Source organism: Mobula birostris, chromosome 15, assembly GCF_030028105.1.
Source record: "Mobula birostris isolate sMobBir1 chromosome 15, sMobBir1.hap1, whole genome shotgun sequence".
Taxonomy (NCBI): Eukaryota; Metazoa; Chordata; class Chondrichthyes; order Myliobatiformes; family Myliobatidae; genus Mobula; species Mobula birostris.
Genome location: NC_092384.1, coordinates 23,968,950 through 23,996,147, shown reverse-complemented (window position 1 = coordinate 23,996,147; position 27,198 = coordinate 23,968,950). Strand labels below are relative to the sequence as shown.

At 40.3% G+C, this 27,198-nt stretch overlaps 1 protein-coding gene across 2 annotated transcripts in view; it reads left to right on the top strand.

Moving 5' to 3' along the window:
- Positions 1 to 27,198, top strand: part of rspry1 (ring finger and SPRY domain containing 1) — a 69,693-nt gene that overhangs the window by 22,823 nt on the left and 19,672 nt on the right. The window contains exons 2-6 of one of the 2 annotated variants that reach the window (XM_072279453.1): positions 6,737 to 6,789; positions 18,719 to 18,831; positions 19,496 to 19,622; positions 21,641 to 21,699; positions 26,450 to 26,516. In XM_072279453.1, coding sequence (XP_072135554.1) covers positions 6,737 to 6,789; positions 18,719 to 18,831; positions 19,496 to 19,622; positions 21,641 to 21,699; positions 26,450 to 26,516 — 419 coding nt within the window. The remainder of the gene's footprint in view (positions 1 to 6,736; positions 6,790 to 18,718; positions 18,832 to 19,495; positions 19,623 to 21,640; positions 21,700 to 26,449; positions 26,517 to 27,198) is intronic. The other variant, XM_072279454.1, reaches the window with a different exon arrangement.

The following is a 27,198-nucleotide window of genomic DNA, read 5'->3' as shown; positions in this document are numbered from 1 at the left end:
GGAATTCAATGGGCTGAATGTCATAATTCTGCTCCTGTCCACATGGTCGTATTTGTGGGAGGGGGTGTGTGGGATAGTGAGGAAGGGATGGAAAAGGCTAAGAAAGGGAGAAGGATCCTAGAGGTACAGGGAGTGGAGAAATAAATGTGAAGGTATTGTTACCTGAAGCTGGAAAATTCAATGTCCATGCCACTCTAAGCTACCCCAGTGGAATATAAAGTGCCATTCTAGTTTTGCATTTGATCTCACTGTGGCAGTGAGAATGAAGGCTGAGGACAGACAGGTCAGCAGAGGAATGGGGTATGAAAGGACATACAATAGGAAGCTCAAGATGGCTGTTGCAGACAGAGTGCAGATGCTTGAAATGGTTGTCTTGTCTGTTTAGTCTTGCCATTGTAGAAGAGGCCATATTGCAATCTGAATGCATTAGAGAGGTTAGAGGAAGTGCATATAAATCACTGCCTTCCCTGTGAGGCAGGTGGTCTAGGGACACGTGCAGCACCAAGGTTACAGAAGGTGGTAGAGCACAGGGAGGGGTGCAGGAAAACAGATGATTAGGTCATGGAGAGAATGGTCTCTGGAAAGTGGTGAGATGATGTGTGTGATGGGATAGCATTGGAGCTGGCAGACATAGCAAAGGATGATGTGCTGGATGCAGAGGCTTGTGGCTGAAAACTGAGTACTAGAGAGGTCCATCTGTTCTGTCACAGGACGGGTGGGTTTGGATAGAGCATATGTGGAGCAATAGGTTTCAATGGGTGTATTTAATGTCAGAGAAATGTATACCATACACATCCTGAAATTCTTTTTCTTTGCAGACATCCATGAAAACAGAGGAGTTCCCCAAGGAGTGACAGTTAAAACGTTAGAACCCAAAGCCCCCCCCACTCCCCCTTCCACACACAAGCAGCAGTAAGACAGTGACCCACCCCACCAGCAAAAAAAAATTTTAAGTACCAAGCACTCAAGTGTGCAGCAAAACATCAATAAAGACACAGGCTTGCAGTACCCCAAAAACTACACATTCACCGGATAATTAGACATACCACAGGCTCTCTTTCTCCCAAATAAGGGAAAAAGGGGTGTCCCTGTTTCTCAGCGAGAGGGGAGACATAACAAATTCGCTGATTTATGATGTGGAAAGTCTGTTGTGTCATCTTTTCCGAATGAAGGTGAATAGTGGAAATCCCATTTTAGGAACAAATATAGCAGAGACTGAGTGAAGGGGTTTACATCCTCGCGTAAGACGGGTTGGGAAGGTAGCTGTCAGAATCCATAGGATTCGAGTGGATGTTAGTGGATAGTTTGTCTCCTAAGATGTAAAATTTCAGAAAATGAAGCTAAGTGACCTAATGGTGTTGCTGAATTTGAAGACAGGATGGAATTTGATGGAAAAAAATGTTTTAAATTGATGTGTTCTGCACAAGTGCAAGAAGCAACACTAGTACAATTGTCGATGTAGTGGAGGAAGATTCTGAGAGGGTTGCCAGAGTCGGTCTGGAACAAGGGCTATTACATATAGCCAGCAAAAAGATATGTGAGTGCCTGTGGCTACTCCTTTGATTTGTAGAAAGTAGGAGGAATCAAAGGAGAAGGTGAAGGTGGGAACACACATCAAAGTTGCTGGTGAACGCAGCAGGCCAGGCAGCATCTCTAGGAAGCGGTACGTCGACATTTCGGGCCGAGACCCTTCATCAGGACTAACTGAAGAAAGAGCTAGTAAGAGATTTGAAAGTGGGAGGGGGAGGTCCAAAATTATAGGAGAAGACAGGAGGGGGAGGGATGGAGCCAAGAGCTGGACAGGTGATTGGCAAAGGGGATATGAGGGGATCATGGGACAGGAGGTCCGGGGAGAAAGAAAAGGGGGGGGGAACCCAGAGAATGGGCAAGGGGTATAGTCAGAGGGACAGAAGGAGAAAAAGGAGAGAGAGTGTCCTCTGTCCCTCTGACTATACCCCTTGCCCATTCTCTAGGTTTACCCTCCCCCCCCCCTTTTCTTTCTCCCTGGGCCTCCTGTCCCATTATCCTCTCATATCCCCTTTGCCAATCACCTGTCCAGCTCTTGGCTCCATCCCTCCCCCTCCTGTCTTGTCCTATCATTTTGGATCTCCCCCTCCCCCTCCCCCTCCCACTTTCAAATCTCTTACTAGCTCTTCCTTCAGTTAGTCCTGACGAAGGGTCTCGGCCCGAAATGTCAACTGTACCTCTTCCTAGAGATGCTGCCTGGCCTGCTGCGTTCACCAGCAACTTTGATGTGTGTTGCTTGAATTTCCAGAATCTGCAGAGTTCCTCGTGTTTGAGGTGAAGGTACGAAAAAGTTCTGCCCGGCAGATGAGTCTCCTGATGGAGGAGATTTGGTTGTGTTATAGTAAGCACTAGGCTTGAGCTGATGATTTGTCTTTCCATATAATTTAAACAGTGGTTTGCTGAAAATTAACTACTCTGAATGTGCTTTTGCTACTTTGAGTATCTGCAGTGTTGATAATTGTAATGCAGCACAGAAATATACACTGACCACGTAACACCCATTCACATTAATCGACGTTTAATCCTTTTTTTTATTCTCCCCACTCTTCTGTCACTTGCCCTCCCACACCCCCACAGGATTTAACACTCATCCACACAATGGTCGCAATTTATAGTGGCCAAGCGACCTACTAACCCGCACTCCTTTGGGAGATATAAAGAAGCCTGAATATCCAGAGAAAGCCATTGTGGTCACAGAACATACAAACCACTTGGGCAGTACCTGTGGTCAGGATTAGCCTCCTTCCCTGTGCACAGAAGATAGTGATGATCAAGTCATGTCCTTGTCTGGTTGAAAAGGAAGGGGGGAAGAAATGAATTACATGCGATATGTAAAAATCTAGTATAGTCTTTTGAATAAAGGCTGATGTTTTAGAAATTGAATTAAAAGTCTCTACTTTATGTGGGCCTTCATTGCTGCATGATTTTGGTGTCCATTAATTATGTGCCGCCCGACACGTAATTGTCGGTCCAGATCAGTGCGGATTGCCGATTGCATCGCTTCTGATCTGGGCCGACAAATGCATGTGGGGCGGCACCTAATTAATTAGCATGTTTATTTCGGCTTTTTTCTTAAAGATGTGCTGTGTGCCTCCCGGCTACCGCTGCATTCTCCACGAATCAGTTTCAATCCGTGGCCTAGGGTTTGGGGTGGTGGGACACTGGGCTGTCATCTCGTTGTCTGTTTCCATTAGAGCAGGCGGCTCATCTTCTCCTATGACTGCCCGCCTCGATGTCCAAGGTCGAGGTTCGTCGTCTGCTGTGGCTGATGTGGAAGGCTTGCTTGACTGCTGAGCCTCGTGCATTTTTCTGTCATACAGTTCTTTGTAAGGACTCAAAGAATCTTGCAAATATCCCCTAAACCTACGTACCCTTTCAAAATTAAAGTCGTACTTTATCATCGCAGCGAAAATCTCACGCAGTTGCTTCACGTTCGTTGCGCTACTGCATTCGGTTTCAATTGTTATCCTTTCCTCTTCCAATTGCATCAGCTCTTCATCTATCAGTTTTTGGTCATGGGATGCCAAAACCTCTTCAATATCATCTTCGGCAACTTCCACGAGCCAAACTCACTTTGTCCTTACTTTGTTCACCACAATCAAAATGCTTAATTATGTCTAGTTTTACGCTAAGTGTAACACCCTTACGAGCTCTTTCAGGCTTTTCCAATACCTCAGAACTCATCTTGCAAATGGCTGCTCACAGGCACGTGTTTAAGGAATGCCGTTCCGTATCCTGGGAAGAGCGGCTGCTTGGGGCGTGCGCTGCCTTTTATCGCGTGCTGATATTTTCGCGCGCTGATTTTTTTCCTAACAGTGAAAACACCTTCTGTCAGCGAAAACAGGGTACTAATGTAGGTCTTTCGTAACAGTGAGGTTTCGTAAAGCGAACGTTCGAAAAGTGGGGGACACCTGTAATGACTTGTAAATCTAGGGTGATTCCTTTTCAAGTTATAAAGTATATCTTAGACCTTGTTAAATATTGATCAACAGGAGAAATCTGATGTATTTATTCTTGAAATTAGAGGGACGATTCATGTAATTAAATGGGAATAGATTCATAGGCAGGGTTATGAGGCTTGGCCTATCTTTAGATGATTAAATACAGGTTTCCCCCGCTATCCGAAGGTAGAGCATTCCTATGAAACCGTTGATAAGCCAAAATGATGTAAAGTGAAGAAGAAATTACCATTAATTTACATGGGAAAAATTTTTGAGCGTTCCCAGACCCGAAGAATAACCTACCAAATCATACCAAATAGCACATAAAACATAAAATAACACTAACAAATAGTAAAAGCAGGAATGCTATGATAAATACACAGCCTATATAATGTATAAATAATGTATGTACAGTGTATTTCACTTAACAGAATCAGGGAGATTGAGCCAAAACCGAAATGTTGAAAAAAAAATCAGCACGTACAGGCATGCGCACATACCTGCCTGCGCAAGGCTTCATGGTCATGGTAGTCTTTCTCGGGGTAAACACAAGTTTAAAGTGGGCGTCTTTTTTCGTAAAAGTGAAAATCCTCTTTCAGTTAGCAAAAACAGGTACTAATGTAGGTCTTTCGTAAAAGCGAAGGTTCGGAAAGCAGGGGACCGCTGTATATTAAAAAGCATCAAGTTGTTTGTAATTAAGTAGGAAATATTTCTGAACAATGAGATTTGAAAGGTGTAGTGAGGGGTAGCGAGCCTATAATAAGCGTGCCCAAAATGGCACACGCAAAAATTTTGTTGACACACTATGCCATGCTGCCCTCGATTCTTTAAGCCCCACCCAAAATTTTAAAAAGATGGGTAATATTTACCTTCACTGCTAAATGAAACATTTACAACTCAATAGCAGTGAGATGTTTTCAGAGGAAATGTCTCACGCTGGCTTAGAGCCAGCTAAGATGATGTAGATGATGTGCATAGCAATCAAAACAACCAGATACAAGCCGAATGTAAAATATTTATCATTGTTAGTATAGCAACAGAAGTTTCACTGAGTAAAAAGTGTTTGTTTTCTTTTCCTTAATCTTTTACAAATATGCCACAAAGCTTACTTAACTCTAACATTTATTATTTTATGAGCTGTAATAGTACTATGTAGAAACATAGAAAAACTACAGCACAATACAGGCCCTTTGGGCCACTATGCTGTGCGGAACAGGTACTTACTTTAGAAATTACTTGCCCTCTATTATTTAGAAATTGTTATTTTTTTCCAATCTTTTGAAAGGATTAATGTTAATTTTTGAACACTTAAAAATATTTCATTTAATTCAATCTCGTTACAATTTTATTAATAATAAAACAATGAATACACTTAAGCAACAGGACTCATCCTTTTTCCTTAAAATCCATAATTATTACTAATTCACTGATCAATGATGATCTCTGCTCAGAATTACCATGGCAAGTGATAGAAATTTTGAAAAGACTGTAGCTAATTTGGACACAAGAAGGTTACCAAGAAGTTTTGCCACCCTTGGTCTAGTATAATACTTAAATGTTTCAGTTCCTGATCATTTTGTGCTTCCATTTACATCACATAAATTGCAATACACCAATTTTAATTGTGATTATCTATAAAGTGCAAGTGTATTTGTTATATAATGCTCCGGTTAAGATTTCTACTGCTATGCTGTGAGGTTTTTTTTTGAGCAATTTCTGAAAAAGCAATGTGTCCTGTTGGAAAGGGTGTTTCGGCTTCAGCTAAAGATGAGGAGCCATGTTGTCAACTTAGGAAAGTGTGTCAGCCAATCAGGATTGTGGGATGTGAGAGAAGTTTCTAGAGGGCTGTGAGGAAGAGTTTTCTGCAGAACAGTAGTCTGGTTTGGGGTCTTTTTGGTGGGAGCTGCAGAGCGGGGCACTAGGGAAGATGCTGCAAAATGCCATTGGAAAGAGAGTCCCCATTACAAGAAGTGCTTTGTACAGATGAATGTCTTCAAGCAGGAAGGGCCAATGCTCCTGAGAGAGCCAGTTCATTCGAGATGGTCTTTGAGGGAAGTTCAGAATGTGGGTGGATGCAGGCTGTGGATCCAGCACCTGAGTAAAGAGATGCATCTCCATCTACTCTAGAGTGAGCTCCAACGTTTATGTACACATTGGATTGGTTTAACTGTAATAGGCCCTTTTATTTTTCTTTCTGTAACTGTTATTAAAGTTGAAAATTTGGTAAATATACTTTACAATTTTACACTGGTGTGTGACCTGTCACTTTTGGGCTACTGATAACTGTGTATGGGCAGTATTTACATGGCATTTGCTACAATCCACGTTCTTAAGTGTAACATCCTAATTTTCCTGTTTGGTTGAACCCAAAATCATACTTACCCCAGACATGTATTGTTTATGAAAGGTGGCCTTCTCACTGCTGAGTCGCCTGGCTATTAGCAGAGTTGGGTAATGAACCAAGGTGGTGTACAAGCCCTGATGAGAAGGTTGCAGTTATGATTTCCAATGCATATTTATGATTTCAAGCAAAGCCAGTATAATCATTGCCTCGCTGAAAAGACTGGTTCAGTTAATCATACTTGATCAAATAAACTTTTAAACCTATAAATTGTAGATGACTTATTGTTATACAGTACACCCCTTTTAGTTGAAAGAAAATCATGAACTCTTGTTAAGATTTCTTCCAGGCTTCCTGTTGCAATGATAGTATCTGGGGATTGTGGCTTCTGGTGCGGTATGCTGAACCATTTCTTTGTTTCTTTTAGTGATCAAGAGCCACCATATTCAATGATCACTTTGCATGAAATGGCAGAAACAGGTAAGTTCTGAACTGAACTAAATCAATCACTGAATACAAACTGTGTTGAAAATAAAATAACTAATTCAGTGACTTATTGCTTAGAATGTACAAAATAAAGCTTTGAAACAAGACATCTCACTAATAACTGCACTCATTGCTGTGAACCCAATTGAAGTTCGTGGATCTGTCACTGACTCTGCGTATGTCATTGGTTTCATTTCCTCCCTTAGAAACATTATTTGACTGATTTCTCAGATTTCTTAAACACCCCACCTCTTTCTTCGGATTATAGTCTCACTTCAGTAGCTTTGTAATAATAAAGCTATGATTTTTCCTGAAAATTATGAAGTAAAAATTGCATTAATTTTTTGAAAAATAATAGCAAAACAGAGTTTATAAATAATTGATTGAAATTGTAGAATTTTTAATTTATATGAAATTTTACAATTTAGAAAGACCAGTTGAGTGTTTTTAAATCCTTGGATCGTTCCAATTTTTAACTTTTATATTCATTTCCACACACAATTATCTAGCCTCCATGTCAATGCAACTGATATTCTCAACCATTTTGTGTGGAAGGGCATTTATTTGAGAATGAAGTTTAAGCCAATTTAAATGTTTTTAGAAAAAAATGTATTGATTTGAACTGAAATACGTGTGTTTATATGTCTAACAGAATATGTTTGGCCCACATTGCCAATTTAGAACATGGGGCTTTATCTTATGATATATGCTTCTAGTGCTGAAAGTAGGGTTTGTTTTACTCTGGAAATTTGTAAACTTTAAAAAAAAATTAACGCTCAGTGTAAGAGGCCTTCCTTTCAGTAGAGCTGCATACAATTTGTAATTTCGATAATATTGTTTGTATGATACAAAGCCATGATAACTGGAATGATTCTGGGTTTGATGATTACTTATTGGTGAAATTGAGTTAAAAACAAGTGCAAGTGGTTAAAATGAATGAAACGGGCCCATTGCTGCGCTGGGTGGAACTTTCTCCTGTTCTGGGTTAGATGGTTGATTTTTGAAAAATGAGGGCATTTCCAGGCAGTTGTAACATTTCTTTAAAAAAATCAGGTATGTATTGCCTGATTTATGGTTTGTTGTCTTGAATTGCTAGAATAGCGTTTTAAATAAAATGGAATAACATACAATGCCACTTGAGGCAATAATTAAGAGGCTACTGCACTGACTTGAGATTGCAGTCCAAAGTAGTTTAAACCACACAGGACAAATGGTTTCCTTCCTGAAACAACACAATTCAAATAAGCTGAGTTTACAGTTTTTTTTCCATGAGACCACAAGATACAGGAGCAGAATTACGCTGCTTTCCCATCAAGCCTGCTTGGCCATTTCATCATGGCTGATTCATTTTCTCCCTCGGCTCCAATCTCCTGTCTTCTTCCTGTATCCCTTCATACCCAGACTAATCAAGAATCCATCAACCTCTGCCTTAAATATAACCAGTCACCTATGGCAACGAATTCCACAGATTCACCACTCTCTGCCTAAGAAATTCCTCCTCGTATCCATTCTAAAAGGACACCCCCCTATTCTGAGGCTGTCTCCTGTGGTCTTGGACTCTCCCACCATAGGAAACATCCTCTCCACATTCACTCTATCGAGGTCTTTCAACTTTCAATAGGTTTCAATTGGGTCACCCCTCAGTCATTTGAATTCCAGTGAGTATAGCCCCAGAGCCTCAAAGGCAGTTATATATGACAAGCTGTTTAAACCTAGAATAATTTTTGTGAACCTCCTTTGAACCCCCTCCAGTGTCAGCACATTCTTTTGAAGTTAAGGGACCCCAAATTTCTCCAAGTGAAGCCTCACCAGTGCTTTTCAAAGCCTCATCATTACATTCTTGCTGTTAATTTCTAGTCCTTTTGAAATGAATGCTAACATTACCCTTGCCTTGCTCACCACACACTCAACCTGCAAATTAACCGTTAGGGAATCCTGCACAAGGAGTCCCCTAGTCCATTTGCACCTCAGATTTTTAAAATAGTTTATGCTTTCATTTCTTCTACCAAACTGCAGGGCCATGCAATTCCCAACACTATTCCATCTCTTTGCCCATTCTCCAGTTTTGTCTAAGTCCTTCAGTAGCTGCTCTACTTCCTCAAAACTACTTGACCCCCACCTGTTTTCGTGTCATCTGCAAACTTGGCAACAAAGCCATCAATTCATTCATCCATATCATTGACATATAGCATAAAAAGAATTGGTCCCTACCCAGTTGCTTGTGGAACACCGCTAGTCACCAGCAGCCAACCAGAAAAACCTCCCTTTGTTCCCACTCTTTGCCTCCTGCCAATCAGCCACTGCTTTACCTATGTGAGTGTCTTTCCTGTAATACTATGGCTCTTAACTTGTTAAGCAGCTTTATGTGTGACATTTTGTCAAAGGCCTTATGAAAATCCAAGTACTCAACCTCCACTGATTCTACTTTGTCTAACCTGCTTGTTATTTTTTCGAAAGAATTCCAGCAGATTTGTCAGGCAAATTTTTTTCCCTTCAGGAAACCATGCTATAACTATGGTCTATTTTATCATGTGCCTCTAAGTACCCCAAAACCACATCCATAACAAATGATTCCAACATCTTCCCAACCATTGAGGTCAGACTAACTAGCCTATAATTTCCTTTCTTCTGCCTCTTGCCCTTGAAGAGTGAAGTGACGTTTGCGATTTTCCAGTCTTCCGGAACCATTCCAGAATCTAGTGATTCTTGAATGATCATTGCTAATGCCTCCACAATTTCTTTAGCCACCTTCTTCAGAACCCTGGAGTGTACACCATCTAGTCCAGGTGACCTATCTACCATCAGACCTTTTAGTTTCCCAAGCACATTTTCTGTAGAAATGACAACTTCACACACTTCTGCTCCCTGACACTCTCAAACTTCTGGCATACTGCTAGTGTCTTCCACGGTGAAGACTGATGCAAAATTCTTACTCAGTTTATCTACTATTTCCTTGCCCATCATTACCTCTTCAGCATCAATTTCCAGGGGCTGATATCCACTCTCGCCTCTGTTTTATACTTCAGATATCTGAAGAAACTTTTGGCATTCTCTTTCATATTTAATGTTATAATTTACATTATTGGCTGGCTTATTTTCATATTCCATCTTGCCCTTTTTTAGTTGCCTTCTGTTAGCTTTTAAAAGCTTCCCAATCCTCTAACTTCCCACTAATTTTTGCTCTATGATATAGCCTCTCTTTGGTTTTTATGTTGGCTTTGACTTCTCTTGTTAGCCACGGTTGTGTCATCTTGCCTTTAGAATACTTCCTCCTCTTTGGGATGTATATATCCTGTGCTCTCTGAATTGCTTCCAGAAATTGCAGCCATTGCTGCTCTACTGTCATCCCTGCCAGTTTTCTTTTCCAATTAGTTGTAGCCAACTCCTCTCTTGTGCTTCTGTAATTCCCTTTACTACACTGTAATACTGATACATCTGACTTTAGCTTCTCCTTCTCAAATTTCAGGGTGAATTCAATCATATTATGATCACTTACCCCAAAGGGTTCTTTTACCTTAAGCTCTCTAATCAATTACAGTTCATTGCGCAACAACCAATCCAGAATAGCTGGTCCCCTAGTGGTCTCAACCACAAGCTGCTCAAAAAAAGCCGTCTCATAGGCATTCTAGAAATTCCTGTTCTTGGAATCCAGCACCAACCTGATTTTCCCAATCTACCTACATATTAATATCCCCCATGACTATTGTAACAATGCTGTTTTGGCATCCATGTTCTATATTCCATTGTAATTTGTAGATGACATCCTTATTGCTGTTTGAGGGTCTATTTATAACATCAATCAGGGTCTTTTTACCCTTGCAATTCCTTAACTCTATCCGCAACAATTTTACACCTTCCGACCCTGTGTCACCTCTTTTTAATGATTTTATTTTAACCAGCAGGGCCATACCTCTTCTTCTGCCTGCCTACCTGTCCATAAGACATAGGAGCAGAATTAGCTCATTCAGCCCGTCGTGTCTGCTCTGCCTTTCCATCATGGCTGATCCCGGATCCCACTCAACCCTGTACACCTGCCTTCTTGCCATATCCTTTGATAAGATACAATGTGTATCCTTGTATATTAAGCTCCCAGCTATAATCTTCTTACAGCCATGATTCAGTGATGCCCATAACATCATTCATGCAATCTGTAACTGCTACAAGTTCATCTACCTTATTTCGTTGTTGGATCTTTGTTTAATTTCTGATCCTTGGGGTTCATTTGGGAGTCAAAAATGGTGAGCAGTCTTGATTTCAGTTGATTTTAGAGTACAGCCGAATATACAAATACTAAGCAAACTAAATAAGGAGCTGAGAAACTGTTAAGAGGGGAATTAATGCTGAAGAGTGTAAGAAATGAATTTTTAAAAAAAGCACTTTGAAAAATCTTATCACTTTCATAATAGGATAAAGAAAATTCCTTGGAGATGAATTAGTTAATAGACTACATAACTAAAATGTAAAGGGGGGCTACAAAAACAATTACATCACATGGGTGATATGTTAATACTTAGCCAATGAAAAATGAGGCGATAAACCACTAATATAGCTGCCATACAGGTTTCCTCCACCATCCGAAGGTAGAGCGTTCCTATGAAACGGTTCGTAAGCCGAAATGTCGTAAAGCGAAGAAGCAATTACCATTTATTTATACGGGAAAATTTTGTGAGCGTTTGCAGACCCAAAAATAACCTACCAAATCATGCCAAATAACACACAAAACCTAAAATAACAGTAACATATAGTAAAAGCAGGAATTATATGATAAATACACAGCGTATATAAAGTAGAAATACTTTTCCACAATCATTACTGAACTGTTCTCCGTAGCGAAAATCTCACGCAAGCACCGTCAGCAGAAAATCTCACGCAAGCGCTGTTGGCAAAAACACGGCGCAAGCGCTCTCCAATAACCTTTAAGCTATGAAACTGCCAAGTCATACCAAATAACACATAAAAGTACACAGCTGATATAAAGTAGAAATAATGTATGTACAGTGTAGTATCACTTACCGGAATCGGGACAGCGCAGAGCACACTGATGATGGTGTGTTAGGCTGAGTTGTCGCAGGTTGGGTGGTGCAGTGGTCCCCACCCTTCGGGCCACCAACTGATACATTGCCGCGAAGCATGCAGGGGTGCAGCGGTAGCCGGGAGACACACAGCACATCTTTAAGAAAAAAGTCAAAATAAACATGCTAATTAATTACGTGCCGCCCGACACATAATTGTCGGCCCAGATCATTGCCGATTGCGTCGCCTCTGATCTGGGCCAATTATGTGTGGGGCGGCACCTAATTAATTAGCATGTTTATTTCGGCGTTTTTCTTAAAGATGTGCTGTGTGCCTCCCGGCTACCGCTGCATTCTCCGCGAATCAGTACAGTATCTGTCCGCAGCCTGGGTGTTGGGGTGGTGGGACACTGGGGTGTCATCTCGTCGTCTGTTTCCATTAGAGCAGGCAGCTCATCTTCTCCTATGACTGCCCGCCTCGATGTCGAAGGTCGAGGTTCGTCGTCTGCTGTGGCTGATATGGAAGGCTTGCTTGACTGCTGAGCCTCGCGCATTTTTCTATCATACAGTTCTTTGTAAGGACTCAAAGAATCTTGCAAATATCCCCTAAACCTACATACTCTTTCAAAATTAAAGTCGTACGTTATCATTACTCATTCAGTTTCGATTGTTATCCTTTCCTCTTCCAATTGCATCAGCTCTTCATCTATCAGTTCTTGGTCATGGGATGCCAAAACCTCTTCAACATCATCTTCGTCAGCTTCCACAAGCCAAACTCACTTTGTCCTTGCTTCGTTCACCACGATCGAAACGCTTAATTATGTCTAGTTTTACGCTAAGTGTAACACCCTTACGAGATCTTTCAGGCTTTTCTGATACCTTAGAACTCATCTTGCAAACGACTGCTCACAGGCTCGTGCTAAAGCAATGCTGGCGAGAATGCCGTTCGGAATCCGGGGAGGGCGGCTGCTCGGGGTGCACGCTGTTTTTTTATCGCGCACTGAATTTTTTTCGTAACAGTGAAAACACCTTCTGAAAGCAAAAACAGGGTACTAATGTAGGTCTTTCATAACAGTGAGGTTTCGTAAAGTGAACGTTTGAAAAGCGGGGGACACCTGTACCACTTTCTGCCAGTGAGTGTGAAAAATACATGAGATTGTTAAGTACAAATTTTATCAAAAGTAATATAAAAAACAGTGGTATCCAACACCGTATACTGTGTGCATTCAAATATAATACCTTCAGTCCTGTATTCACCCTTTTGATTTAGTCCATCTTTTACATTGCAGCTGATCCTGTTGATTGCAATTTTGCCCTATTACCAGCCTCACCTTGCTGGGAGTCTCACTGCACACTGCCTCGTTTGTGAACCAACTACCTCTTCCTCAGTTCTATCACTCAGGGTCCCACCCCCCTGCCAAATTAGTTTAAACCCTCCTGAGCAGCTGTAGCTCACCTGCCCACAAGGATATTGGCCCCCCTCAGGTTCAGGTGTAACCTGCCCCCTTTGTACAGGTGGTACTTTCCCCAGAGGAGATCCCAATGATCTATAAATCTGAGCCCCTGTTCCCTGCACCAGTTCCTTATCCACACATTCATCTGACAAATCATCCTATTCTTGCTCTTACTGGTGCATGGCACAGGTAGCAGTTCAGAGTTTACTATCCTGGAGGTCCTGTTTTTTCAGCTCTCCACGGAGCTCCCTAAAACCTCTCTTCAGGACCTCCTCACCTTGTCTACTTAGATCGTTGGTTCACTTGTGTCACTTCTGCAACATAGTAAATCTGTACCAAAGACTTGATTTTCTCTGCTAGGAGAAAATTGTGTGCTTTTGCCTCCCACTCCACTACTGTTCTTCTCATTAATCCATTGACCTTATTCTGAGAACCTAGTTTTATTAGTCCATTCCTTATATTATCTAATCTGAAACTCACTTTGAGTGTTTAAACTCAACACTTCAGGTTTCTGTGTGAATTAACAGATAGGCTTCCAGGTGTCAATCACTTGTAGCTCTTATGTTAGCAGTAGAAGAGCAAGTATTCAAAGATAATTTAAGCTTCATATCTCATTCAAGATGCTCTGATAGCATCATAAATTGAGTTTTATATTACTCCCATGTATATTGTGGAGAAATCTGTAAGATGGAAGTTTAGAACATTATTTTTCCATGAGATTTGACATTACTTCAACTAGCTGTAGTAAGTTCCACAAGCTGAGTAGTTTGTCACTTGCCCACATTTAAACATTGAAAACTGTTTTGTGAATGGGTAGTTGACATCAAAATTCATACCTGACAATGTAGGCACCACGGTATCAAACCAGTTAGCATGATGCTTTGACAGCTCGGGACGTTCCGGAGTTCAGGGTTCAGTTATGGTTTTGGCCTATAAGAAGTTCTCTTGTGAACTGCATGGGTTTCTTCTGGGTACTCCAGTTTCCTTCTGCAGTCCAAAGATGACAACTGGTTAGTGGGTTAATTGGACATTGTAAATTGTCCTATGATTAGGTGAGTATTAAATAGATGGGTGGCTGGGTGGTGAGGCTTGTAGGGCTGGAAAGGTCTATTCTGTGCTGTATTTCTAAATAAAATACGTACTTGCTTACAGTTGCATTAATTGCAGTGGTTAGACACTAATATTTGGAGCTACTTTTTTTGCCTTTTTTAATTTGTTAACCGTATGGTTTGTACCATTGAGCATATGCAGTCTATCTGTAGTCCAGTTAATTAAAACTTGAACTGCAAGTGTTGGAGTAAATAATGACCAAATATTTGAGGCTTCTGTAATATGCTTTAAGTATTAATTAACCAAGCTGAAGGACAAGTGCCAGGCAACAAACACAAAAGTTGCTGGTGAACGCAGCAGGCCAGGCAGCATCTCTGGGAAGAGGTACAGTGGTCGTTTTGGGCCGAGCCCCTTCGTCAGGACAAGTGCCAATTTAGGTTTGGAAGCTTTTACCTGTTCCATAATCGCCAGTGTAGGATACGCAAGACTAAGCTGACTGGAATTCTACTTCTAATAATGGGGAAAAAACTTAAAAATCTTGTGCCAGCCCAAGTTTTATTGGTTTTTATTTTTAAGCTTCCCTCTTTAGAGCTTTCCTTTAGAAGCCGTCAAGCAAAATGTTCAATTTTGAACTTCTAATTGATAAGTAGGATGACAGCAGTGATCACAAATAGGAGTGTGCACTGTTCTAGTAACATATAAAATTGATGTTCAAAATCTGATTTTAAGGTTTTCCTATCTAATTTTAAGGTTGAAAGAATTGTGCCACATGTGAAAATCTACCTGCAATTGTTTGGATTTAATAGACATAATAGAGCACGTTGACAAGTGGTGTGGGTTTAATAAATTGTAGTGGAGATTCTTGTGCATCTTTATAGTGCACATTACCAGTTTGAACAGTGGTGTAGATTCTCGCAGACATTCATAAACAGTGAACATTTGCAAAAGACCTTTGTTGTTGGTACAAATGGCAAACAGGTTTATGCACAATGTTACTTGGCTTTTATTTTCTTTAGGACATTGAGAAAAAAGTGTCCCTGACTTGGTCATTCCCAGAATCTCTTCAATTCTGGTGTTCTGAGTTTATGTATGTACTAATGAGATGTAGAGTATTGGTTGTGTTAATCTGGTTTAATGGGTCGAAATGGGCCAGATGTGTAGACTAGCTACGAACAAGATAAAACCTGCGGATGCTGGAAATCTGAACAACACACACAAAATGCTGGAGGAACTCTGCAGGCCAGGCAGCATTTAGGAAAAGAGTACAGTCGACGTTTTGGGTTGAAACCCTCGGCCCGAAACGTTGACTGTACTGTTCCTAGATGCTGCCTGGCCTGCTGAGTTCCTCCAGCATTTTGTGTGTGTGTGTTGTGTAGGCTAGCTGTTTTGTAGGTTGGTGACTAACAGAACCGTTGGGCTCATCTTGTTTTATGTCTGAAGGTGGTTTAAATTGATTTGCATATTGCACATTTTACAATTAAAATATGTATTGCTTAATTAGAAAAGTAGCAGTGTTTCCAATCAGATAATGTTCATTGAGCAGTGACATTGAGAAATCTTTCTTCCATTAATAAAGATTGCACCTGCATAGGACTTGATATATTTTTTAAAAAAGTCTCTTAAATCAGGCCTACAACTGTACCTCATGATCAATTGTCCAATCAGAGTGGTTGTGCTGTTAATAAGATTTGCATAGTTGAGAACTACAGTCACTTTTTTCTCCCCCTGTTGTCTTTTATCTTCCTCATGATGCCATCTCCAATCAAGAAACAGTCTATCCCAATGCATTTCAAATGACAGGAACTTCAAACTGGTTTGTTTCAAGGAAACCCTGCCCAATTCCCACCAGCATATAACCTGTAGCACTAGAGGTCCCAACACACTGGACCACTGTTATACTAAGATAAGGAATGTCTACCATTCCATGCCCAGTCTGCATTTCAGTAAATCGGATCTCTTGGCTGTCCTTCTACCTGCATACAGGCAGAGGCTAAAGGGCAAAGCTCTAGAGATTAGGACAACAAAGAGGTGGTCATGGGAGACAGAGGAGCAGCTACAGGATTGTTTTGAGAGTTGGTGGATTGGGCCTTGCTTAGGGACTCAGTTGTGATTTGAATAAATACTCCATGGACGTCACAGACTTTACTAAAGCAACACACAAAATGTGGGCCAAGCAGCATCTGTTGTGGTGGTGGTGGTGGTGGGGGGGGGGGGGGGGGAGGGGGGAGTACAGTCGATGTTTAGGGCCGAGACCCTTTGGTAGGTAACAACAGGGCTTCACTTGCAGTTGAGCTCAACAGCTTCTATGCTTGCTTTGATCAAACAAGGTGCAATCATCATGAACTCCCAAAGCCCCCAATGATCCTGGGTTTTAATCTCAGAGGCTGATGTGTGAGCAGTCTTCTGGAGGGTGAATCCAAGAAAGACATCTGACCCAGGCAAGGTTTTCACTGAGATCTTTAACCTCTTGCTTCAGCAGTCTGAGGTACCCGCCTGTTTCAAGCAGACTTCGCATATACCAGTGCCTAAGAAGAAGAAAGTAACATGGTAACCTCGGTGGCTATCATCCGGTAGCACTTACATCCACAGTGATGAAATATTTTGAGAGGTTGGTGATGGAACACATCAACTCCTGCCTGAGAAGTGACTTGAATCCGTTCCAATTTGCCTAATAGAGCAATAGGTCTACAGCAGATGCCATCTCATGGCCCTTCACTCAACCCTGGAAAATGTGGACAGCAAAAATGCATCCATTAGGATGCTCTTTGTCGACAACAGCTCAGTGTTCAATGCCATCATTCTCTCAAAACTGATCAATAAGCTCTAAGACTTTCACCTCAATTCCTCCTTGTGCAATTGGATCCTCAATTTCCTCACTTGCAGACCCCAGTCAGTTCAAATTGGCAAAAGCATTTCCTCCATGACCTCTATCAGCACAGATACACCAAAAGGCTGTGTGCTTACCTTCTGCTCTACTCACTTTACACTTAATGCCAGTGTTGCTATGCACAGCTCCAATGCCATACTCAAGTTTGCTGATGACATCACTGTTATAGGCTGTATGAAAGGTGGTGTTGAATCAGCATATAGGATGGAGATTGAAAATCTGCCTGAGTGGTGCGACAACAGCAACCTGTTGCTCAATGTCAACAAGATCAAGGCACTGATTATTGATTTCAGCAGAAGGAAACCAGAGGTCTATGAGGCAGGCCTCATTGAAGGATTAGAGGTGGAAAAGGTCATTAACTTTAAAGTCCTCAGTGTTATTATTTTGGAGGACCTGTCCTGCACCCTGCATTTACATAGAAAGCATTGGAATGCCTCCACTCCATTGGAATTTACAAAGATTCGTTATGTCATCTAAAAATTTGACAGGTTTCTGTAGATGTATAGTGGATAGTGTATTGACTGGCTGCATTACAGCTTGGTTGGAAACATCAATGCTCTTGAATCTGACAAAAAAATAGTGGATATGGCCCAGTCCATCACAGGTAAAGCCCTCCCAACCATTGAGCACATCTATATGAAATGCTGACATAGGAAAGCAGCATCCATCATATTGCATTGCTACCATTCAGTGATTGGTGTAAGTTGTATTGTGGTTGGTCACACAGCTTTAAAATGGATAGAACTATTGGATTCTAATGTGTATTTAGCTGATGCTGTAATTTGAACAATGTCCATAGGTCATAAAAGAATCTTGTGTTCCTACTCATTTGAATTGAAAAGAAAAATTCTTTTTTAAAATCCAGGCTTTGGGATATGTAATTAAATAGATTTCCTCCATGCGTTGCCTAAATAAAACCATTGTTGGAATCTGGTGTTTAAATCCAAGGTTTATTCAGAAGTCAGGAACGAGGCACACAACTTGTTGCTTCACAATTGTTTTGTTACGAGTTGATAGAACTGAGGAAACTGAACAACAGTGACAGGGAAAGCCAAGATTCAAGGATAAGAATATGGTACCCAGCACAAAACAGCTATTTTATACCCATAGAGATGAGGAAAATTCCATTCTAATCTAGGGATAATAATTCAATTAGAAAGTACTTGGTCAATACTGCAGTAAAAAGTTAACCTATGAGATAAACAATTATTCACTTTATACAGAGCTTTCCAGCGTTATACTCTGTGTAACAATTAAAGGCATATTAAACTGTTATGTATATAAAGCAGGGGTTCCCAACCTTGGGGCTATGGATCCCTTGGTCTATGTCATAAAATAGGTTGGAACCACTGGGGCTACTTAAAATACAAGCAGATAATTAATTGTTAAACTGCAAAGCAAGTGACAAAACAGTCAGACTCAACACCATTAAAAGTGAAAATGAGACTTTCTGAAAATATGCATATTTAATTGACTTACAGTGAGTTGAATTTAATGTTCATTCTGTTTTGTGGTGACAGATGAAGGCTGGCTGGAAGTAGTGCAGTCGCTGATTAGAGTTATCCCTCTAGAAGATCCACTGGGGCCAGCTGTCATTACATTACTGCTTGATGAGTGTCCACTGCCAACCAAAGTGAGTAGCTCTTGACTAATTTTATTTATTTTAGTTAGCGATAGGGTAGTCCCTTCGGGTCCTTCAAGCCTTGCCACCTCAGGATCCCCACAGCACTGATTTAACCCTACACCTAATCACAGGACAAATTACAATGACCATTTAACCTACCTGGTATGTCTTTGGGCTATGGGAAGAAACAGGAGAAGCCAGGGAATATGCATGCATTCCATGGGAAGGGCATGCAGAGACTCCTTACAGAATGGCGCTGGAATTTAACTCCGAACGCCCTGAGCTACAGTAGCATAGCACTAACCGCTGTGCTACCATAGCACCCTTCTAGACATGTTATAAAGTGCATACCACTTCCTAAAGATTAGCACATTAAAATGTAAACAGAAAAAAAGGGCAAAAGATATAAAATAAACGTAAACTGGACTAACTTAAGAATAGATAGCACACCATAATCATTACCAGTAATGCATACCTTTGTATATTATAATGGTATAATATAATATACCATTATAATATACAAGTCCCAATTTGGCAAAGTTTTGTATTTGAGGAGATTGGGATTTTGAATAAATTGAGTACATTTGCAACAGCAAAATTTTCCATGGAAATTGTTCAATTTGTAATTATTTAAATTAATAAAACAATGTCAAATATTTTTATCCTTTGTTAGGATGCATTACAGAAGCTATCAGAAATGTTGAATTTAAGTGCATCTCTAGCAAAACGGGATGCCTGCAATCCAGCTAAACATCGCAACACCACTGCAGTACTGGGATGTCTGGCTGAAAAGCTTGCAGGTATGGGCACCATTCTTATTCTCTACCTTTTGCATTCGGTAGAGGGTGGAGGTAGTGGTCAACAGGGACGTACAAAGTCCAGTTCTTGAGTTAGTCTTAAATTCTCTTGTGAAATCAGAATGTGTGGAAATTGGTGCCATTCAACACTGGGGAGGGAAGTGGGGGACAGGGTAGGAAGAGAAGTAAATTGTGAAAGAACCAGTCCTGCGGTTCCAACTTCAGGAGCAGTTATTTTTGAAGTACCAAATTATGCCTAATTGAATATCTTTGGCATTCATTACGCAAGTCTGATTTGCCAACGTGGGGTGGGGGTGGGGAAGAGGGTAGATTTTGAGCAAGTTGGTGTAGGATTGCTATTATTGTATAGTGAATACAAAGGTTATCTATAGCATTTTCACACACTGATCCAGTTGTATATTGTGCACAATTTTTGTAGGGGCACAACCTGCAATACATATTCTTATTGCTTATTCTAATATTTTTCAAAGTGGTCAGTATGGAAATGGAAGAGAAATGTGTGCTTTCAAATTTCTGGTATCATTGTTTACTCAACTTCCCAAGGTGTCTGTTGGCTGTAATTTTCTCGAATATGTATGACTGTTTTAAATCCTGCAGATATTGTTTATCTTTAAGCAGGTTCTGTGAGCTGCTTTAAGGAGAAGAAAGGGAATCTTTTCAAAGCAACATATTTTCAGTAATTACTACCCTTTTTGGAGTTAGGATTATAGAAGATTACTGCATTTCAGTATTGAGGTGTCTTAGTTCATCGTTATAATTTTACTTGCAGAGTACAGAAGTTTTTTTAAGTACTTCCCTGCTTTTTTGTGTGAAAAACCAGACCCCTGTGGTAGTCCTGTGGATAAAAGTAAATAGTCATTTGGATGTCAGGTCTAATCTGGATAAAGCTAGCAAATATCACCTATCAACTTCTAGCTAGCCTGTCTTCCCCTACCCGTCCTTGTTTATTCTGGGGTCTTCCCCTTTTCACTCCAGTCCTGAGGAAGGGTCTCGGCCCAAAACATCAACTATTTATTCATTTCCAGAGATGCTACGTGACCTGCTGAGTTCCCCAGCATTTTTGCGTGTGTTACTTTGGAAGAATTTCCAGCATCTGCAGAATCTCTTGTGCTTATGTATGTAAAACACCAACAACTTTGATGTGTGTTGCTTGAATTTCCAGCATCTGCAGAATTCCTGTTGTTTGCATATCAAATGTTACCTTGACTTTTGTTTGAATTCGAAACCCGATTATCTAATTAATAATCCAGCTGTTTGTTTTCTGTGAGTATCCCTGCTTAGTGATATTTTTATGATAATGTCATCAGCTGTTCTCCCCTTCCCTCCTGCCCATAGTTACCATGCCAATGTGATTGATTATTTAAATGATTTGTGAAATTGCTTGGGAAACTTGCTGGCATTTTATACATAAAGGTTAACTCCTGTAGTTCATTGTTGTTATAGCATGGGTAGGCAATATGTAGTCTTCAAATATTTTAGCATCATGCAAAGTAATATGTTGTACTTCAGAAAGGGTGAGGAAACAGAAATAGCCTGATTAGTTCTCTCAGAGGTGTATTTTCTGTTTTCACAATGGCTGCCATTGAAGAATAGATTGAATAGGTATTTTCCAAATTGAAAACTTCCTTTATTTTGTACATACAATTACTTATTCTGAGTAGTTTCTCTTAAATGGTCCAATGAAAGGCTGCATTGACATTGCACAACCTCCCTGAAGTGTTTCTGCAGTGTAATTACATCAGTCTTGGGTTAATTGTGCACTGCTTTATTATGGGTGTGATATGGAATGGAAAGTGTCAAATGTAACCCAAAATTGTGTTTTTCTAATGCAGTGCTTTAACTTGTACGTTCAAGAACAGTGATAGTTAACTTTGAAATTTAAAGAATGATCATTTCTGAAATTCCCTAAATTTTTGTACAGCAGTCACCATTAATTTCTGATAAACCGATTAAATTGTTGTGACAGAAGGTTACTTTAATAAGGCTTCCAACACTTGTAGGTCCTGCCAGCATTGGTCTTCTCAGCCCGGGCACTTTGGAATATTTACTGGAAAGTTTGGTGAGTACGAAGATTTTTAATGAACTGAGCAATTTAGTAGTTCTATTTCATCTACTAATATTATAATTGGGAGCAGTTTTGGTGTTTATTCACTGATTTGAACATATTGTAGTTCATGCAAAACTGCACAGATGATATTAAATGGGCTTCATTTTGGTTGAAACATTATAGTTCCTGACTGAACCAAGAAGGCGATGACCAAAGGTTTGAATCATGTGGATGATTTAAGGAGCATCTTGGGCAAATGGGGTGCAAAGGCTTATAGGTGATATTCCAGGGCTTCAAGGCACAAATGCCAACAATTGCTACAATTCTGGGACAGTTTAAATCAAGCCAGATCACTGCTTGTCATCTTGGTTGTGCATCACTGAAATGCTGGATTACTTTACTGAGTATGCAATATCAGTTTGTCACCCAAGTCAGGATTATTCAAGACATGTATTAATGGAGATCAGTCAATTCACCCACAGCCTAAACATGTTCATTGATTTCTGAGGCACTTTCTAACTTACAGTATCAATTAATACATCTTAACTGAACAATTAAAGAATGCAAGGAGCTGCGACGAGTAGTTGCTTCAGCCCAATATCTTGCTGACACCATCAATTACGTGAAGCAACTCGAGGGCGACATCTACCATCAAAGATCCCATCATCTAGGCCATGCCATCTTGCAACTACCATGAGGCAGGAGTTACCGATTCCTGGAGTCTCACACCACCAGATTCAAGAACAGCTACTTCCCGTCACTCATTTGTCTCAATATGACCACTTTGCATTACAATAGGTGTTATTTATTTTTGTTTTGTATAATTTGTGTTCCTTGTAAATGTGCAGCTGATGCTATTTATGCCTGTGATGCTGCTGTTTCCATTGCTTTGTGCATACATATTCATGTGCATATGACAATAAATTTGCCTTTGACTCATAAGTTGTGCAGTGAACCATGAGCAAAAGCTTTTTCTCTGCATCTGTGCCATTGCCTACTTTGTCCTCCAAGAATCTATCCATAGGGGACATCAATTTTTCATCTGTTCTGCCCCCTCAAAGATACTCATCCAAAATCTGTCAATTTCCTGCAATACTCATGACTTCTAGCTTTAATATCATTAGTTCTTAGCTGTCTATGTATTGTCTAGTTGAACAGAAATTTTCAACTTAATCAAAAAAATTCGAAAAATCCTCTCCACACTCTGAAGCCTTTCAACATTCAATGAGGAAATCCCGCCCTCCCTCCCCCCATTCTTCTGTATTCCAGAGAGTACAGGCCGAGAGCCATCAAACCCTCTTCATTTTATAAGCCTTTCAATGCCAGAATCATATTTGTGAACCTCCTTTGAACTCTCTCCAATGTCAGCACATCCTTTCTTGGATAAGGGGCCAAAAATTACACTCAATACTCCCAAGTGAGGCCTCACCATGACTTATAAAGCCTTGCTTTTATATTCTGGTCCTCTCGAAATATTTCCCTTTCTCACCACTGACTTAGTCTGCAAGTTAACCTTTAGGGAATCCTGCATAAGGACTCCCTGTCCCTTTACACCTTGGATTTTTGAATTTTCTCACCATTTAAAAAATAGTCTACCCTTTTATTTCTTCTACCAAAATGCATAATCCTACATTTCTCAACACTGTATTCCATCGACCACTTCTTTGCCCATTCTCCTAACCTGTTGTAAGCCCTTCTATATCCTCTTTCCAACACTATCTGCGCCTCCACCTATCTTTATATCATCCGCAAACTTGGCCACAAAGCCATCAATCAATTCCATCATCCAAACCAATGGCATATAATGTAAAAAGAAGCAGTACCAACATATTGCTGTGTGGAACACCACTTGTTATCAGCAGCCAGCCAGAAGAGGCTCCCTTTATTCCCACTCGTTGCCTCTTGCCACTCAGTCAAAGGGTTCTCCATGCTGGTATCTTTCCTGTAGTAACGTGGGCTCTTAACTTGTTAAGCAGCCACATGTGTGGCACCTTGTCAAAGGCCTTCTGAAAATCCAAGTACACAGCATCAACTGATTCTCCTTTGTTTATCCTGCTTGTTATTTCTTCAAAGAATTCCAACAGATTTGTCAGGCAAATTTTTCCTTTAAGGAAGCCATGCTAACTTCAATCTATTTTATCATGTGCCTCTGAAACCACATCTTTAACAATTGACTCCAACATCATCCCATCCACCAAGGTCAGACTAACTGGCCTATAGTTTTTCTTTTCTTTTGCTTCTCTCCCTTTCTTAAAGAGTAGAGTGACATTTGCAATTCTCTGGACCTCTGGAACCACGCCAGGATCCATTGATTCTTGAAATATCATTACTAATGCCTCCATGATCTCTTCAGGTACCTCTTTCAGAACCTTGGGATGTAAACCATCTGGCCCAGGTGACTTGTATACCTTCAGACCTTCCAGTTTCCCAAACACTTTTTCCATGGTAATGACAACTTCACTGACTTCTGCTCCCTGACACTCTCAAACTTCTGGCATACTGCTGGTGTCTTCCACAGTGAAGACTGATGCAAAATACTATTCAGTTTGTCCACCATTTCCATGACCCCCATTACTACACCTCCAGCATCATTTACCAAGCAGTCTAATATCTACTCTCGCCTCTCTTTTACACTTTATATATCTGAAGAAACTTTCAGTATTACTGGCTAGCTTCCCTTCGTGTTCCTCATTTCCTCCTTGATAAATTTTTTAGTTGCCTTCTGTTGGTTTTTAAAAGCTTTCCAATCTTTTAAATTCCCACTAACTGTATTGTATGCCCTCTTTTGGCTTTGACTTCTCTTGTCAGCCACAGTTGTGTCAATCTTCTTTACTGCTCTAGCAAACTTTTCCTGCAAGGGGCAAGGGTATTAGTCCCCCTTGGATTCAGGTGTTATCCATCCCTTTTGAACAGGTTGTATATTTCCCAGAAGTGATCCCAATGATCCAGAAATCTGCACCCCTCCTCCCTACACCAGTTCCTCAGCCATGCATTCATCTGCCAAATCATTCTATTCTTGCCCTCACTGGTGCGTGGCACAGGCAGCAATCCAGAGATTATTACCCTGGAGGTCCTGCTTTTCAACTTCCTAGCTAGTTCTCTAACATCTCTTCAGAACCTCTCATCTTTCTTACCTATGTTACCTATGTCATTGGTACTGATATGTACCAAGACTTCTGACTGCCTATCTTCCCCTTTTGGAATGCCATAATATTGTCAACATGGATTTTAGTGAACCATTTGGCAAAGTCTCTCAGGAGGTTCTTCCAGAAGATTAAGATGAATGGGATCCACAGTAAATGGGCTATTTGTATTCAGAGTTGATTTGTCCATTGAAGACAGAGGGTAGTGGTTGATGGGACTCATTCTGGCTGGAGGACTGTGACTCGTGGTGTACTGCACGGGTCCATACTGGGACATCTCCTGTTTGTGATAAACATAAATGACCTGAATGAAAATGTCAGTGGCTTTTTTAAGTTTGCAGGTGATGTGAAGATTGAGGATAGCATAGGAGACTGGCAGAGGATATAGATCAGAGCCGGGAAGTTATGTTCCAGTATTATCAAACTCTGGTCAGACCCCACCTGGAGTATTACATTCAGTTTAGTCGCCCCATTATAAGTGTGTCAAGAGGGTGCAAAAGAGGATTACCAAGTTTGCTGCCTGAATAGAGGGCATGTTCTACAAGGAGAGGTTGGACAAACCTAAGTTGTTTTCTCTGGAGTGGCAGAGGCCTGAGGAGCAATCATCTCAGATTATGAGAGGAATAGATAGAATAAATAGCTAGTATCCTTTTCCAATGGTTGAAATGTCTAATACCAAACATTTAAGGTAAGGGGGTAAGCTCAAAGGAGATGTGCAGGGCACAAGATGGTAAGCCTTGAAGTTGATGGGCTACAGTAGCAGAAGACCACACCTGGTTCCACTCCGTACTTAATAAAGTGGCCACTGAGTTACATGCTATATTTAATTCTATTCTCTCATTTAACCCTTGCCCCAAATGTTGGAAGTAAGAAAAAAAGATTTGATGCATTGAATGGAGTGAATTCCATTTTTCTATCATGTTTTACATTTTACTTCTTAAAATCTTACACATCAGTTAAACATTTTACCATATTATAGTGATGAAAAGCAGATCTGCCAGACCCTCTGTTTCTCTTTGTCTGGACTAATACATGATAAATATTCAATTATTAATAAATGAATCTGGATTATAATCACTAGCACCTATTCTTGCCATGATATCGCTTCATCTGAGCTCAGATTAAATGCTTGGCCTAGCTGCATTGGTCTAAGACCAACTTGGCTAATTTTCTTGCGATTATTGGATACCTGTTCTGAGGAGATGCTTGAGCAAGCTATAATTTGTTTTAAAAATTGTTTCTGCATGGGTAGATCGGACTATTTTTACTTAATAGTTAAGAATATGTTCTTGAGAATAAGTTTAATTCTATTTTATAATGAATACAATACAATAGAGTTGATTGGTATTGCACTACTCTTAATCATTTTAGTTGAATTTATTCTTGGAATTCCTTCAAATAACTACTAATAAATTACTTTTAAATGTCTATTTCTACAAGCAATTGTGGAACTATCTTTGTTCACCATTTATAAATAGAGCTATAGACTCTGTTATTTGCTTATACATTCCTGGAAAAGAATCCAAAATGATAATATACAAGCCTTAATTTAAGACTGAGGAAAAACTCTGCAATGCATCTGTGGAAATATATTTATTGTGTGACTCTTCATATTACAGAATGTAGAGTCTCACCCCATGGTCATGCTTTTCTCTCTTATTGCCCTGGAGAAGTTTGCACAAACAAGTAAGTTTTTGGTAATATACGGATCTGAGAGAGATATTCTTTGCATGTATTTTGTTTGAAACAAACCCATAGTGCATTGATTGCTGAGGCATATGAGTAGGCCTGAGATTCCAACTCACAGGCTGTTGGCAGCCAGTTCATGGTTGGGAATACTGTGGGGCAAGGTTGTTGTCTCTGTCACTGGGTGATGTCATCCATAGCAACATCAGTAATTTATATTTGTATGATGGTTTCCCTTCAATCCAAAAGGCAATGATTTACACTGAAATTTCAAAGTATTTCTGAAGGATTCCTACGTGCATGTATACCTTTAGAAATTTTCAATGTACCATAGCTTGTTTCATCTTATAAAAGTTAGATGTGTTAATTATCTAAAGAAAGCTGCTTAAAGTTTTGACCACTTGTTCCCTCCAGCTACTGCCAATAAGCAACATGTCCTGCATTTGCACTTCAAATCCTTATTGAGTACATCAGTGACTGTTTGGTACTTAGGGTCGTTAATTTTAATCATCACCCTCCAACCCCCTCTCTCAAGAAATATGTAATATGTCTGTTTTCCTTTTCAAAGTCTTCTATGCATTTTGCAATTCTGTTATTTGATTATTACTACGTACCTGTTCAATCCATCTTGCACCATGTCACAATAAATGCTGTTTTAGCAGTTTATCCAGTGAAATGTCAA